The sequence below is a fragment of the Molothrus aeneus genome, chromosome Z, assembly GCF_037042795.1.
Source record: "Molothrus aeneus isolate 106 chromosome Z, BPBGC_Maene_1.0, whole genome shotgun sequence".
Taxonomy (NCBI): Eukaryota; Metazoa; Chordata; class Aves; order Passeriformes; family Icteridae; genus Molothrus; species Molothrus aeneus.
In genome coordinates this window covers 225,418-241,862 of record NC_089680.1, presented here as the reverse complement: position 1 = coordinate 241,862, position 16,445 = coordinate 225,418, and the positions used below count along the sequence as shown (strand labels likewise).

At 44.6% G+C, this 16,445-nt stretch overlaps 1 protein-coding gene across 1 annotated transcript; it reads left to right on the top strand.

The window, feature by feature from the left end:
* The first annotated feature begins 1,067 nt into the window (after positions 1–1,067).
* SKA1 (spindle and kinetochore associated complex subunit 1) lies at positions 1,068–15,485 on the top strand. Its single transcript, XM_066569572.1, has 6 exons — positions 1,068–1,167; positions 1,798–1,922; positions 2,899–2,987; positions 6,496–6,636; positions 11,292–11,461; positions 15,337–15,485. The coding sequence occupies exons 1-6, from the start codon at positions 1,068–1,070 to the stop codon at positions 15,483–15,485; spliced, it is 774 nt and encodes a 257-aa protein (XP_066425669.1).
* Positions 15,486–16,445: the final 960 nt, after the last annotated feature.

The window sequence follows — 16,445 nt, the reverse complement described above, 5'->3', positions numbered from 1 at the left end:
CCGGGCCGCGGCAGCCGCCCCCGAGCGCCCTCCAACCCGGCCGAGCGCCCTCCAGCCCCGGCCGAGCGCCCTCCAACCCGGCAGAGCGCCCTCCAACCCGGCCGAGCGCCCTCCAGCCCCGGCCGAACGCCCTCCAACCCGGCCGAACGCCCTCCTCCTCCTCCTGAGGGAGTGGAACAGGGACAAAGGCCGGGCAGCACCGGCGCTGGGCCTGGTGAAACCTGAGGAGAACCGGGCGCTGCCGCCGGGCGCAGGAGTGAGCTCGATCCTCTCAGGGCATCCCGATCCGCCTCGGAGGGCCCTGGTTCCACGCAGGTGCGGAGGGTGGGGAAGGCGGCAGGTCTCTAAGAACGGGTTTAATAAGCGCGGTAGTTGATAGTATTTTAAGCCAAAAGCGAAATAAAGGCGTTTTAAAAGTTTCCAAGTGTGAGCCATCGGAGGGAGCTGTGTGAGCGCTCAGGGCCACAGTGTTAAATGCGGGTGTTTGTCACATTGCATAATTTTTTCTTTTAATCAATTGCTGTCTATAATAGAGTTAACGACTCTATTATTATAGACAATATAGTAATCGATATGTAATGCTCTTTTTGATGCTTCCAGACTTCATTAATAACTCTGCTAACACTTTTTTTGCTTAATTGTTTTTTAAAAAAACACACCTCTTAAAACATTAATCATCTGATGTAGTCTCCCTGAGAAAGTCTTCTAAAACTGCCTCATATAATCCAGGTGTTTCTTGGTTTTTGCAGTAAACTCCAATTCCTTTTTTATTGCACACTTATGTAATAAGGATGCTCCCAGTCTCATGAGGAATCGCTGCACTGATATCACAATGCATTTATCTCCAAAGTTCTGGGAAAATTATTGCCTTGTCTAGTGCCACTTTATGCTTCTTTTCCTGCTTTCAATTTAGATAAAAAATAACTACTCCATTTACTATTTCATTTATGTTCCCTTTGCTTCTGTGGAAGATCTGTGTCTTTCTAAAAATTCTGCTTTTGTAGGCAATGTTTGCAATTTGGGTCTGTGTTAAATTCCTACCTTCATTTTTGTTCCCCCTCAGTGTGATGATGAAGGATATGGCATCCTCAAGCCTGGAAGATTTGTGCCTCCACATCAATATGAAGATTTCAAATATTAAAAAGTGTCTCCTATTGAGAGACATAGGTAAACAAGAGCAACAGTGGGGTTTGGCTTGCACTTCACTCCAGGAAAGACACTGAGGGGCTGGAGCTGGGAAGGGGCTGGAGCCCCAGGAGGGGCTGAGGGAGCTGGGAAGGGGCTGAGCCTGGAGCAAAGGAGGCTCAGGGGCCCTCGTGGCTCTGCACAGCTCCTGACAGGAGGGGACAGCTGGGGGGGCCGGGCTGTGCTCCAGGGAACAGGGACAGGAGCAGAGGGAACGGCCTCAGGGTGGGCATGGGCAGGCTCAGGGTGGACACCAGCAGGAATTTCCCCATGGAAAGGGGAGGTCAGGAATCCACCCAGGGAGGTGGTGGAATCCCGATCCCTGAAGGGATTTCAAAGCCATGTGGCTGTGACACTTGGGACACAGGTTAATGGTGGCCTTGACAGTGCTCTGTGGGACATGGTCTTAGAGGGCTTTTCCAAGCTAAGTGATTCCATGAACTCTGTTGGTTGTGTGGAGCACAAGGCTGACAGTTTGTCTTGCTGCTTCTCCTGGATGGATGCGGTGGCTGAGGAGCAGGGAGTTAGATAATCACGGCTTGTGAAGGGGAGGAATATTGGATTTTGGTTTTTTGTTGGAGACTTTGTAGCTTAATGTCCTCTCCTGTACAGGTAAGGATGATTCCTGCAAGCCTGTGCTCCGTAAAATACAGAATGGGGTGATCCTTGTACATGATCTCCTGAATAAAATGGAAAATGAAGTTAAACAGCAAGAAAAACTGAAAGATTCGCTCAAAGTAATCGTTTTTTTTTTTCCTGTTCATAAAATACTGAAAGATTCAAAGAAATCTTTGATACGCGTGTCACTTTTTTTCCAAGATTCTTAGTGATGTTTGGATGCATGTGCTTACAAGAGAAACTGGGGCTTGGAACAGGCTTGCTGGTGGTTTGTCAAGCAGTTCTCCAGAACAACGAACATTAAAAATAGTATTTTTCAAGGCTTGTACATAGAATCATAGAATTGTAGAATGGTTTGAATCTGAAGAAACCTTAAAGCTCATCCAGTCCCAACCCCCTGCCATGGTCAGGGACACCTTCCACTGTCCCAGGCTGCTCCAAGCCCCATCCAGCTTGGCCTAGGACACTTCCAGGGATCCAGGGACGGCCACAGCTGCTCTGGGCACCCTGGGCCAGGGCCTGCCCACCCTCACAGAGAAGAATTTATTCTTAATATCTAATCTAAGTCTACCTTCCTTCATCCTAAGGACATCTAAATCATGTCTTTGTCACTGGCCTTGAAAGCATGTCTTTATCATAATAGATACGGTGATCTAAAAAGCAATTCTACTTATGCATCTTTGCAATAGCTGCACAAAGTATTCAATTAGAATATTTGTCTGCTTTTCTACTGTATGTTTGCAGTGCTTTTGTTAAGTCTTTTGTGCAAATGTTGTTTGGGGAATGGAGGTGAGTTTACCACAGTATCTCGTCTTCATCACCACCATTCCCCAACCAGACCTTGCTCAGGATGTATTGCTGAAGTTCCTTTTGCCTGCTCAAATTTCTCTGACATTCTGAGGGCAAGGACAGACACTCCTTCCTTTGTATCTTTACTAGTTTTCCTGTGGAAATTATGGAATAAGGAGGTAAGATGATGGGGAGAAATAAAAGGCACCTCTTAGAAAAGCTGAAAATTAATTTACTGTTGCCCTAATTTTACTTGCTTGATGTTAGTGGTGTGAGATTTCTGATATAGTCTGATATGAATTTCAGGAGATGCAGAAGGCTGCTGAGAGAGATCAGGAGGAAGCACAGCACCTCCTTGAACACATTCCACGCTATCTGCCTGAGCCCCAGAGCCGGTATGTGGTACCTGAGCCCAGGGGATTTGGGCTGCTCCTGGCACTGTCCAGCTGCAGCGCTGTTCAGCTGTGCTCCTTTCACTCTGCATTAACTGGGGAACTTTGGGAGCCAAAGTTGTTGTGTCTGTTGATTCTGGAGCTGGCTCTTGTCCAGGCTTGTGCTAGCACCCCAGCAAATCTGTCAGGTCAAGTCTATAAAATCCCAGGTTGTTCCAATGGGAGCTTCCAGGGTTAGGTGTGATGTAGTAGAAAGAAAGTGCTTCTCTGAGTCTGGGCATCCCTTCCTTTAGAAACACAAACACATCACTTTTGTAACTGCAGTGCCTACTCATTAAAGGGTTAGTGACCCAAATGCTGGGTCACTCGAACTGAAGTTCACCACTGCCCTTCTAAATACATTTAAAAACCAAAAATCCTCTAACTCAGTTGTGGTTCTGCTGGATTTTGAATTGTGTTTGTGGTAGTTTTGTTCTCTTTTCCCTACAGCAATCCTGCATTTATTTCAGCTAGCTATGACATCCCCTTGCCTTGGAGAGAGCTGTGGTAAGAAGCTTTTCAGAGTCAAGTAGCCCAAGTATGTGAAAATGACAAGTACATGAATTAACTGTTTTAACAGAACTAACGTTTCTTAATTAACAGAATTAATGTTACTTGAAAAGCTTCTAAGACATTTCAACTCTGAGTTTGTCATCTCTTTCTCCATCCTGTTGGAGCTGCTTTCTTTTATGGAGTGTTGTTAGTGTGTGTCAGGTGGGGTCACTTGCAGAGTGACCCTCATTATCTGGGGATCCCAGAGTTTCTTTCCCACCTCGTAGCCTGTCAGAAGGCAGTGCATTAGTTTGAACTCAGTGCTTCCAGTATGTGCCCTGAATTAACCAGCTTCACTTGGTCTGGCTCCTCATGCCAGAGAAACCTGTCTCAAAACACGACAGACGCATTCCAGCAAAGTAAAAGGTTAAATGTGTGGAAAGAGGGTTCTAAAAGAGAAAAATGAATGGTAATTTTTGTTGGTGTGTAGCAGTATGGTCGTTGGTGTAGGTATTGTATTGAAATTGTTCTTAGCTGGTGAAGGGATGACTATTCTTGTTCTCACCCCTTAGAGATGAACCCCTCAGTTTAGGAAACAGCCTCTCAAAACGTCTCCAGGGGTGATGTGTTCCTTTTCAATTTAGATGTTGCTTTTTTTTGTGTGTGTGTGTAAAAATTGAAGGTTTTCAGAAATTACCACTTGGGTTCTGCCTTTCTGCCATAACTTACTTTCTTATCGTGGGAAATCCTTTGTCTTAACTTTGTGTTAGCTCCTGGAAATTGTTTAGGTGTAAAGGGGGCTTGTTCAGTAATTGTGCCACCTCTGACACCAAAAGATTCTTTGGGATGTTGGTTTCCCTTACAGTCTTGTCCTGCTTGTGATTAGGAAGTTAATTGTGATATGACTTTAGCCAGTTCTTCCCTTTCTAGAGAGAACCAGAGTATGTAAAACCAACCAAGCTTTTCTGATAATTTTCTACAGATTGTGCTGGGCCAGCTCACAGCTGCTGTTCTGTCGGTGTCAGTTTGTTGCTGGTTTTTCTTGAGTAATGATACATTGTGTGATGATGCCATTTGTCAAAACACACTTTCTTCTTTTTTCCCCGTTTTATCACTTCTTGATATTCACTCTTTTGTGCAGTGGAGGGTCAAGGAAGTGTAAGAAGGGACATAATTGTTCAAAACCCACTGTATCAGTGTAAATATGTTTTCAGGCCTCTTCCCCAAACCTTCCTTTCCTGGCCCCCTCCTTTTCTGTTCCTGGATGTGTGGGGCTGTGAATATTAATGTTGAGTGATTTTTGTGAGATAATGCAGAAAGCAGAGGAGCACTTGAATGCTGGTGAGACAGGCCTTGAAGTCCCTGGGAAAATGAAAAGACCCACACAGAGAAACTCAGCGATTCATGGCTTTAGCTATTGTTTCTCTCCTATATCCTTGGGTTTTCTGTTCTTGTTTACCAGAGGAATCTCACTGAAATAAAAAGCAAGTTCAATATCTCTCAAGATCTTTGTATCCCCTGTGTTTGTTGAGATTCAGTTTCTCATTCCACCAGAGCCAGATTTTGTAAACAAGCATAAGTATTTCCCTTTCATGGTTCAGGTCAGTGGTGAACTGTGTCTGTACCACCTCACTGCAGCAGTGCAGGGGCAAAGGAGTGGGTGGGAACACAAAGGAAGGGTGCTTGGATATGGGAATCATCTAGAAAAGGTTTGTTGCAGTGTGATAGGCAGCAGGAGACTGCAGCGTGGGAGGAATGAAGTTTCAAGATGTGAACTTGCTTGCCTTGGTTCTTGTGTTTATCCTTTCACTCCAAACCCACCTCCTCCACCACCACCCAAAATGCACCCCCCTCTCCTGTCCCTCCAGTTTGCTGACATTCCCTGCTAGCTGCAGCGTGCCAGGATTCGTTCTGTTGTTGTTGTTGTTCAGATGCAAACAGATGTTCTCCAGATGACGACATCTGCGGTAGTTTGGCTGCAGATGTGCTGGTTTCAGAAGGGCTCTGTGCTGTGTCCCAGCGCAGAGCAGAGCTGCTCCCAGCCCCTTGCCAGCGAGCAGGCGGTGTGGGAGCCCAGCAGGTGGCACTCACTGTCCTCTCCACGGCGCTGTCCTCTCCTGTTCCTCGGGGAGCACAGCAGTGGCACCTCAAATCCTGCCCCTGGCGGGGACAGATGGGGCATGCCCTGCCATTCACTGCCGTGGGACCCCATGTGCAGCAATGATCTCCTGTGGGACGGTCAGATCCAAGCAGAGGATTATTTCCTTGTCCAGGTCAGCTCTGTACTGCTTTATGTAATTCTGTATGTCCATGTTCTGACAACAGTGGATTTGGCCATATGCTTCACTTTTGCTGTCCTGCTCAGGAGCAGCTGGGTGGGTGGCTGGCAAATCCCTTGGGGTTTGAGGCTCTAAGCTGAGGGTTTAGAGGAAGGATGAATTTATAAAAATAATGTTCTAATAATCAGGAATAAATCAGGGAATTCTTTTGGATCTTGCCTAAAAATTTTTTTTAAGTGTCTGCTAGGTGGTGTAGAATTTCTTTGCTTCAAAAGTTTAATGGATGAGACAGGCTTCCCAAGATTTGAACCTGTTTCAAAGAGCTATGAAGTATTTCAAATCTGCCCATTAAGGCTGCAGCTCTGGGCTGTGTTTTATCTGATAAAAAGCCAGGCCTTGCGTTGTGTGAAATGTGATGGTACATTGAATTCTGAGCTGTGCCATGCTGCACTTGGACTGCTTCCAGCTCACCTGCTAGCAGCCTCTATAGCACAGAAACCAAGAGCTGTGCTGACGTCAGCTGAAGGATATGATTTGAAACAGAGCAGGCTTGCTTTACTGATGTTTCTTTTGTGAAATATCACTTAATTGTGTTCATCCAGCCTAGCAGGCTGGAACTTAGGTCGTGACTAAGCAGTGTAGCGGAATTCTCCTTCCTACTTACCTGCTGTTTGTGCACTGAATATTCCTTCATTTTACAGCTTTTATGTCGTGCCAACTGTGAAACACAAAGGACAAACAAAGGCTGTAGAACCCAACACTGAGAAGAAACCTGCAAAAGAGAAAAAAACCATTAAAGAAGCAGCATTAATAACCACAGAGGAGTTTGAAAGTGTTCCTGCGTAAGTAAGCGCAGCTTCCCTTGTACCCTGGCATATCAGTTTGGGTGGCACACATAGGTTTGGGAGAGTGACCTCTTGCAGAACTGGGACTGACAGAGATTAAATATTTCATAGGGTGAAACATGACAACGGCCTCAAATGGTTTAAATGCATTGCTAGCAAACCTGAAAATTGAATTAATTAATTGGGCCCCTCTTTATGCTGGTATCGGGAAGATGAAAACTGATCAGTTAAAACCCAAACCTCTTATCTCAAAAGTCACTGTAATTGTATGGACAGAGATTTATTAGCTAACAGGTGAATCCTCATCTTGTTTTGAGAACTGACATTAAAAAAAGAGCCATCATCTCATAACATGGAGGGTTTGTTTATATATAGAAAGAAAAACAGTGGTAAGTGCTGGTTTTATTTGACCCAAATACTGGTTTCTGGAAACTTCAAGTCTTGACTTACCAATCTGTTTTGAGATAGGAAAAGGAATCAGACTTGTTAAAAGCAAAAAAAAACCACTTTGCACTAAAATTCCCAAACTTCTGGAATAGAAAGCTGTGGGTGTCTTCCCCTAACATCAGGACCTGATTAATATCCTTGTCTGAAGTCTGATATATAGGAATAACTTCTTAAAGGGCATTTGGGTGGCATGGGTAAATGTTTCTGCAAGAAGAAGAAATTTCTCTTGACGCCTAAGGCTAAATTGTTATTGAGATTCTAGATTTACTGTGTTCCCTGACAATACCTGTTTCAGTAAGAAATATGGTTTTGAGTCTGTACTTTACTTAAGGCTTTCCAATAATTTTTATCTATAGCCTTCAGAATTTTCAGGTGAGTAATGCCCATTTTCTTCCTTATCCTGAATACTGAGCTAATGATAAAGGACTTCTTAGAAGAGCATGCACCTGGTATTTTTATTCTGCAGAAGATGTCAGGTATTTTGTGGATTTACTCCCTTAGGTAGTTCTCTCCTGATAAAATTATGAGAGGATAAAGCCAGAGCCTAGGAATTTTTGGCCTTTATTTCTGCTGTAGTAAGAAAAATAGACACAGACTATTCCAGACAAATATTGTTTTAACTTCCAGTTAAGGCTATGATCTTCCACACCACAAGAAAGGTGGAAAGACACTTGGAGGCATGGCTTAGTGGTGGCCTTGGCCATGCAGGGGGAGAGCTCGGGCTCGATGATCTCAGAGGGCTTTTCCCTCTTAAAGGAGTTTATGATAACCCTTGAAAGTGGAAGGTTTTCCTCTGCTGTTCATGGGCGTGGAGGATGGGGACAGAGGCCAGATGATCCTCTTCCTATCCATTACAGATTCACAAAACCACAGAATAAGCAGAGCTGGAAGGCAGCCCTTGTGGAAATGTTGCAGCTGTGTTGGAAGGTACCCATTATGGAAAGGTTGCAGCTTAGACTGTGCTGGTAGAGCTCTAGAAATAATTTAATTTTATTCAGATGGGAGAAGCATGTTTGTTCTGTGGAGGAAAATTTACATGAATTTACATAGATCTATTAATCTACCAGTATTTCTGTTGCCTGGCAATGTTGTAGTACAAGATTGAGGGAGTACTTGCAATTTCACATACTGATTGACCAAATCTAAGCAGCAAGTACTTGTAATACAAATTCTCTTACACTGAATGTATTCTCTTGGAAGAATGAGAATTTGGTTCAGGGCCCATTTCTTCAGGTGAGCACTGGAGGTGGGGGGTGGTCACTGAAAAATTGAGGCTGTTTTCACTTGCTTTATGCTGAACATGAAGGAAAATCTATTCCTAACACCATCAGGCCACTAAAAGGGACACAGGCTTCAGTGACTTCATAGTCCTAGGACTGGGCAGCTGGCATTTAGCAAAGGTATACGCTGTGTTAAGGGGCAGATGTGGAGCACCCTGATCAAACAGAGCACTTTGCACAATAAAAAACCTGCAAATTATCTTACCCTTCAAATCTGTTGCAGGAAGGTGCTTTTTGGAGGAAGATAAAGGACATTTCACAGTACCTGTCTTTGTTAACTTTTGACTTTGAAGCAGAGGAAAATGTTTGCTTTATTCTGTGTCTACAATTTTTACTCCTTTCTAAAAATGTTACTGCTGAAAGCATTTTAGATTCTGTGCATTCATTATAACTCTCAAGTCTCAAAAGATGGTGGCTTGGGAGAATACATGGCTATTTTAGCCCAACCATTTTTGAGAGAGCAGGGGTGGCCATTACAAGCTTTATCTCTTTTAGAGTGGCATATATGTGTTATATTGATGTTATTCTTTTCTCTGAGGAACACGGCACTGTGCTCTGGTTTTTGTACCTATAGAAAAAATGCTTTGAAAAAGGGCTTCTGTGGATTAAAAAAAGAAACTGGATCTTTTTTAGAAGAGTTTTGAATTTTACTGCATTTGGAATAGTGAAGCAGATTTTAAAGTTATTTTAAATCTAAATTAAATGCCTGAATTTGGAGCTTCTCAACTTTGTATTTTTATATTAGCGTACATATGGACTGAAATAAATGTCAGCATTAACGGGTTTGCCAGCCATGGTTGGGTAGAAACATGAGAGGGCTGTGGGACAGCTGGAGTTTTTATGATCCTTAGTTATGCACAGAATAAAAATTCCATTTGGTTTTGACAGGGTTTAATTTCAGATTAAAGCATCTTGGATGCCCGAGGGCCTCTCAAAGAACATTTGTGTTTAGGTTTAGGCAACCCAGTCGTGCCTCTCTTTCAGTTTCAGGAGGAGCTGAGGTGCTGCCTTGGCTTTATGAAGTGCGTTCACTGTCTGTGTGTTGACCGTGGGAGCCCAGGAACTTAAATAAAGGTGTTTTCTACCTCTGGGCCGAGCCTTCCTCGCTCGGCACGCTCCCCTGCGGCGCAGGGAGGCGAAGAGAGCAATAAGCAGCAGTTAATGCGCGCAGGCAGAGCCCTGCTGTGCTCACAGGCTGTGCTCCTGCCGCGGCTGCATGGCCGGGGGGTAGTGCTGCTCTATCACTGGGCACAGTGGAGCGTTTTTATAGCTACAGCACGGCTGCGCCCCCAACGCTGAATAAAGCGCGGTGTCGATAAAGTCGAAAGGTGGTTGCCAGTAACTTAGTGGCTACTAAGTTTCAAACTCGGTTTGGAGGCAGAGCAATTGCTTTGGATTCAGTTTTACGCACCTCGCCGGCCTGTCTGCCTGGCAGGGACTGGCTGCTGTTGAAATCTACAGCATTTATTTTGAGTTGGCAATTGCAGAATCTCTGTCTGAATTCTGGTTCGGAGTACTGAACTTGTAATTGATTATCTACTTCTGCTTTGAATTCGTTGTGTGTTCTCCAAAGATTGAGCCTGTCTGCTCAGATTAAAACGAGGGAGGAGCTTGCTGTTCATTGATCTTTTCAGTCTTGCTGTCCCACAGCTTTTGGTCACCTGCTCTACTGACCTAGAGCATTCATTCTCAAAATGAATTGTGACACTTGTGTAATTCCTCACGTCTGCAAACCCATACTGAACAAAACACAAACAGCCAGGTTGGGTTTGTTGTAGCAACTGAATGAAGGCCACAGGACAATGTAGGTTGCATGGCTGGCCCGGCCTTTACTGCCATTTTTGGGGGAGGAAGGAAGGTTGTGTTGTATTTAGCTTACTGCTTGTCATTTGAGTTTCAGATTTCATTTTTATATAATGGTTTCTCAGTGTGCAGCACAGTTCCTTTTCCTTGAAGGCATGGCTTTACATCTATAAATACTGAATAGCCTTGCAAATCTTCCAATGTTCTAGTATTTCCACATCACTTTGTTCTTTATCTTCTGTGCTTCCTGTACCTCTAGGCTGTTATCAACAGACCTTATTCTTCTAGTACTAGTATTATGAAAAGCTCTGAGAGTTCAGAAATGGATGCTGGTGGTGCAGAACCTTATCTTCACAGCTCAGTAAGCTGCATAGCCAAATGCAGAAGGCAACACACAACTAGTAGCTCATCAAAAAACACCAAATAATCACAGAATCACTGGGTTGGAAGAGACCTTCAAGATCATCATGTCCAATTCATACCCTAACACCTCACCTAAACCATGGCACTTAGTGCCACATCAAAAAAAAAACCAACCCAAAAACAAAGCAAAAACCAACCAAACAGACATTAACAAACCAACAAACAAATTTTAAAAAGGGCCCATGGTGGGCACAGGGCCGCTTTGCTCCGGCCCCGCTCCACACCCGCTGCCGGATTGTTCAGTGCCCCGGCCAAACAATAAATGGCTGTGACATCAAACACAGCTCATTTGTGATGATAATATGAGCCAAGTTGTGCTCCGAGGCAGACATTTCATTTCATGCTGTTTTCTGCAAAGTTGCTTTATTTTTCTGTGTTTAAGTGGTATGCTATAAAAGCAACCTTTATTCCATTTTGAAAAGCTTTTTACAGCTTAAGTACTGAATGCATTCTGCTTCTTAATTTAGCTTTCTAATATTTTATCTTTCTGGTTTAGGTTCTGTCATGGCCTTTTTACCTTCAGGATTGTTAAGCAATCAAGGAAATGAACAGAATTAACTACTAGATATATTCATTAATACAAAACAGGAGAAACTACCTCTAACTAGGAATGGCTTCTTCAGTTAGGGCAGATGAAAGAGAAGAATAAACACAGAACTTTGTGACTTTCTGGTTACTGATTCTTATTTTTATTTGTAGGTATTTGAAAGGCCGTATAACATATGATCAGATTAATGCGGTTGTTCAAGAGATTAACAAGGCCGTGGTGGGCAAGTACAAGATCTTGTATCAGCCTTTGAAGTCTATGAGTGCACCAGTCAGAAACCTCTACCACAGGTTCATAGAAGAAGAAACTAAGGATACAAAAGGTATTTTGTTTTTCCTTTGTTATTCCCAAACTTGTAACACTTGGATGTTGCAGCAGAAGTATAAAAATACTGGTCTTTTTTTCAGTATTTTTGACTGAAGAATTTCCCATAGTTATTGGCTCACTTTTTGAATGTTTTCTTTGAAAAATACATCCCTTTGATGGTGTGTCATGGCAGAAACTTTGAGTGCACAAAGATTTAGTTTGGAATCATTACAAGTTCTGGAAACTCTTAGTCTGATAACCAAACCATAGAAATGTGTTCTCAGGTGTTAAACTTGGTTGGACATGAACTATTAAAAATTTGTTCTGAAGTTGGGAAATCTGGCTAATTTATTGTGCTGCAGTGGCTTTGTGGAAGAGGTAAGTCTGTCTGATAATCTTAAAAAGTTTTCTCCTCTTAAAAGCATAGAGGGAATGAAAACCAAAATACCTTTCTTTCAATTGAAAAGTTGCACTTACAGTCTATAGTTTTTCCAAAAACATGTGGCACAGTAAGTCTCTGATATAAAAATCTCCTTTTTGGCATGCCTTTCCTCTTGAGAACAAGTACATAATTATTCCTGGAGAGGCATACTGCACATGTCAAACTTGGGGATGTCCTTAGAATGCCCTCATGTTTCCAAGTTCAGGCATAAAGAGTGGAGCAAACTGTCTTCTGTCACACATAAAAAGAGCTGTCTCTGACAACACCATGGTACCCACCTTCTGTTTTAGGCCTGGACACAATGCTAGAACTTCTGCCCTGAGCATTCACTGGGTACTCAGGAGTGCCCTGAACATAAACTGCAACTTTTTCTGCCTTCCTTCGGTTTTGTTGCTCTTCAAGGCTCTGGATATTATAGTATTATGATAACATCAGTGACTTCTGGGTTCTAGATCCAGCTTTTCTATAGGGAGGGAATTCTGATCTGATGGACATGCTGGCACTTTGTTCTGAGACCTGCAAGATAAACACAGAATCACAGAATGGTTTGGATTGGAAATGGCCTTCAGTATTAGGCACTTCCACCCCTGCCATGGGCAGGGACCCCTTCCACTGTCCCAGGCTGCTCCAAGCCCCATCCAGCCTGGCCTTGGGCACTGCCAGGGATCCAGGGGCAGCCACAGCTGCTCTGGGCACCCTGGGCCAGGGCCTGCCCACCCTCCCAGCCAGCAATTCCTAATTGCCAAGAGCCCAAAATCTGTGCCTGCCCTCTGGCAGTGGGAGCCATTGCCTGGCTGCTGTCCCTGCAGGCCTTGTCCCCAGTCCCTGGGCAGCTCTGCTGGAGCCCCTGGAGGCCCTGGCAGGGGCTCTGAGGTGTCCCTGGAGCCTTCTCTTGTGCAGCTCAACAGCCCCAGCTGTGCCAGGCTGGCTCCAGAGCAGAGGGGCTCCAGCCCTGGCAGCAGCTCCGTGGCCTCCTCTGCACTGGCTGCAGCAGCTCCAGCTCCTTCTCGTGCTGCAGTTACAGGGCTGGACACAGGACTCCAGATGAGATCTCAATTGCCATACAAAAGTCATTGTTTAAAGGTTCTTGTTAAAATGGATCTAAGCACAGAATGCAGCTAGGTAAATTCATTCTAATGCAGTTATATAAATTCATGTGACTGACTTTTGGTTTGGGCTGTGATGGTTTGGCCTCTCTCTAAGCATGTTTTGCCTCAGTTGAACAGCAGCTTATATTAATCTGGATTTCTTAATATACTGGCTTCATCAATTTAATTTACAACACATTTTTGGTGTCACTGTTCCTATCCTTAGGACAGTAGTAAAGAGTTTGAGCCCACAGCTGTAGAAGAGAGGCTGAACACTAGAAGGGCCCTCCTGGGCCTGGAGTGATGCTCAGTCTGCACTGTGATCCACAGCAGTCTTGGCTGCAGTGAGGAAGCCATTCCAGCAACTTGAGAAAGCCACAGCTAGTCAGAGAATTTTCTGTCAGCTGTGGGCTTTAATTCTGAAAAACTGAAGTGCTTAATTGCTTTAAGTACCTGAGAGATGTTCTTTATTTCTTGTTTATTTTGAGAAGCTCAGTTAGGAAACTAGGACATTCAGCATCTGATAGAGCGAGTGTAGTTGTGTGGTAGATGGTTTTGTTTAGTTTTTTTTGTGATTAATCATTTAGAAAGCCAAGAGAAACGTCCTGGAAGGCTGTCAGATGGTTCTTATCTGGCCAGCACAAAATGATTAAATGTCTTTATCCATTCCATTTTTCAGGATGATGTTCTGCATTCATTGATTTGTTTGTTTAAATCTCTCCTGTGAGTGTCTCTCTGCTTAGGATTCCCACTGGTTTTCAGCCTGGGCCAATTGCCAGCTGACCTCTTCTCTGATTTCAAGATGAGAGAAGATGCTGCCTGGTTTATCAGGGTCACTTCCAACCACTCAGGTGGTTCAGTGAGTTTAGCTGGTTGTTTAGCACATGGACCAAACCACTGCCCTTCACCCAGCTCTGATTTCTTCACAAAAAAGATCCTGCTCTGCTGAATGTTGCCACTCTGGCTTGTGAGCAAATATAAGAAGGAATCTTGTTTTATCAAAATTCAGGATGTTCTGATGCTCCCCCAGACGTAACAGACTGTGAAGGCAGCAGGCAGGTTATGCCTGGCTTCCCAACACTGTTTGGGTGTGTTGGTATCCCTGGAAGTTGTAAATGGTCTCTATTTGAGACGTTTTCTAATTTGAGCAGTAATGCAGCTCTTCTTTCTTTTCCTGGTAAACAAACTTCCTACTTCTCATCTGTATGTGGATTTGGTGGCGTTACAAGCTCTGAGATTCCAGCAGAGTTCCTCTCTGGGGAAATATCTCTAGATTTTGACAGCTATTGTCTCTGGAAGATTCTACTCCCTGTGAGACAAGTGTGTCACCAACTCCCATGAGAGGCCCAGGCTGTGAGAAAACATGATCTGTTATTTCTCAGCTCTGTCTGAGCAAGATTTTGGGGGACATTGCACTTACAAACATAATTCTTGGACCTCAGTTCTTTTCTGGCAGCATCGGCTTTCCAGCTTGTATCAGCTATATCCCAGTGAAACTGGAAGGACTTAACAGGAGGAAGAGATGCTCCATTTTTTCTAAGATGTCACTGCCTCAGTGTTAAGGATAAAACAAGGAGGGAGAATATGGTCTTCTTTTTCTAAACTGAAACACCCCTTCCCTTGTGTCCTCCTTCCCATTAGACTTGGAAGCGTGATACTACACATAATTCAGTAATGATTTAGGTTGGAAAAGGTCTTTAAGATCACAAATTCCAACTGTCAACCGAGCAGCATGTTCACCATGTCATCCAGGGGCACATTCACACAGTTTTTTGAACACTTCCAGAGATGTTAACTCCACCACTGCCCTGGGCAGCCTGAATTTTAATGACAATTTGCTTGTAGAAGTAGTCTATCAACTGAAAGAAGGGGGGAGCTCTCAGCTTTGATGCAGGACTTCCCTGTGCCATTTTCTTGGAGACACAGGGACAATGCTGTTGCGAGTGATTAGTCTTTTCCTGGGATTTTCTTAAGTAATGATGGATCATTCTTTTCCAAATCTGATATAAGTCAAGGGAATGGTGGGCTGCATAGCTCTGATGCATGCAGGGCTCTGTCCTTATGGCAGAGATCTAATTCCAGAACGTGAGTGCCTGCTGGGAGACAGAGCTCATGGAGTGGGGCCTGTGGATGATGCAGAGTGTCTGAACTTCAGGGGAAGGCTGAAAATTCTCTTTCTTACGACAGGTTTTAAAAGTAGAACAAAGTTCCCAATATAGTGTGAAGCCATCCTACTGACTGTAGAATTATGAATTGTAGATTGTGGAATGATGAAGAAGAGGCTGTGCTGTCACTTGTGGAATGCTGAGGGTATCCCACAGCAGAGTAATTTCTGTAACAAAACCGCTCTTTGTTTTCCAGGAGCATTTTTTATTGTGGCGGATGATATCAAGGCGTTCACTCAGCTGAAATTGGACAAGAGGTTCCACAGCATCCTCAGCATCCTAAGGCACTGCCAGAGAGTGAGAGAGATTCGTGGCTCGGGGCTTATCCGCTACGTCATCTGCTAACAGCTCCCCGTGCCTGACCTGACACCCTGCCCTGCTTTCCAGGCAGCAGCAGGGACAGACAGGCATGGGTTTTCAGGCATCTGCCATAAATTAGGAGTGGCGTTCAAGTATTTGAGCTTTGCTTTGCGAAGTTAGGGGGAACTACAAACCCGAACCAGAAAGTCAGCTGGGCACATTTTCTGGTCAGAAAAGTAAAAAAAGTAAAGTTCTCTTTGTGTTAACCATGGTCCTTTGGTCCTTTTGTGGACCAAAGGTCTGAGTGGGTTTTTTTTCTTTTTTTCTCTTTCTCTCAGAGAATTTTTCTGCCGTTTGTTGCCTAAGAGATGAGAACAATGGGTATTTGAGACAAAAGATGTGGCAGGGGAGGGGGGGGACTGTGGGGTGGGGAGGAAAAGGGGTGCAGTTTGCTACTGTCCCTTAGCTGCAGGGATTTCTATTGACAAAGGCAGAGATGTGCCTGGGCTGGAGGTCAGGGGCTGGGCTTGGCCTTCAGTGCTCTTGGGATCAGAGGGGAGACAGGTGGGGTTTGGGTTTTCAGGTTTTGCTGCGGAGAGATTCACTGCTACTGTTCTGCACTGCTTCTCCTTAGTGTGAGTGAGTCTTTGGTTGTGACACCAGCCATCGAACTGGCACCTTTCCAAGCCCCAACCTCACTGGGAGGGACTCCTCCCATCTGCTCAGGTGCCTCAGGGAAAACCTGGAACCCTGACCCCCTCTGGAGGGAGAGATCATCTCCTGGCTCCTCCCTGGAGCCAGGCTGCTGCTGCCCAGGGGACACCCAGGACCCTGACCCCCTCTGGAGGGAGAGATCATCTCCTGGGTGCTCACAGGAGCCCAGCTGCTGCTGCCCAGGGGACACCCAGGACCCTGACCCCCTCCAGAAGGACAGATGCATCTCCTGGCTGCTCACAAGAGCCAGGCTGCTGCTGCCCAGTCCTGCTCTTCTCCCTCGCTGCTTCT

Coding starts and splice junctions, on each gene's coding strand:
- SKA1 (XM_066569572.1), top strand. CDS start 1,068: ATGATGAAGGATATGGCATCCTCAAGCCTGGAAGATTTGTGCCTCCAC. Junction 1,923..2,898: donor AACTGAAAGATTCGCTCAAA/GTAATCGTTTTT, acceptor TATGAATTTCAG/GAGATGCAGAAGGCTGCTGA. Junction 11,462..15,336: donor AGAAACTAAGGATACAAAAG/GTATTTTGTTTT, acceptor TTTGTTTTCCAG/GAGCATTTTTTATTGTGGCG.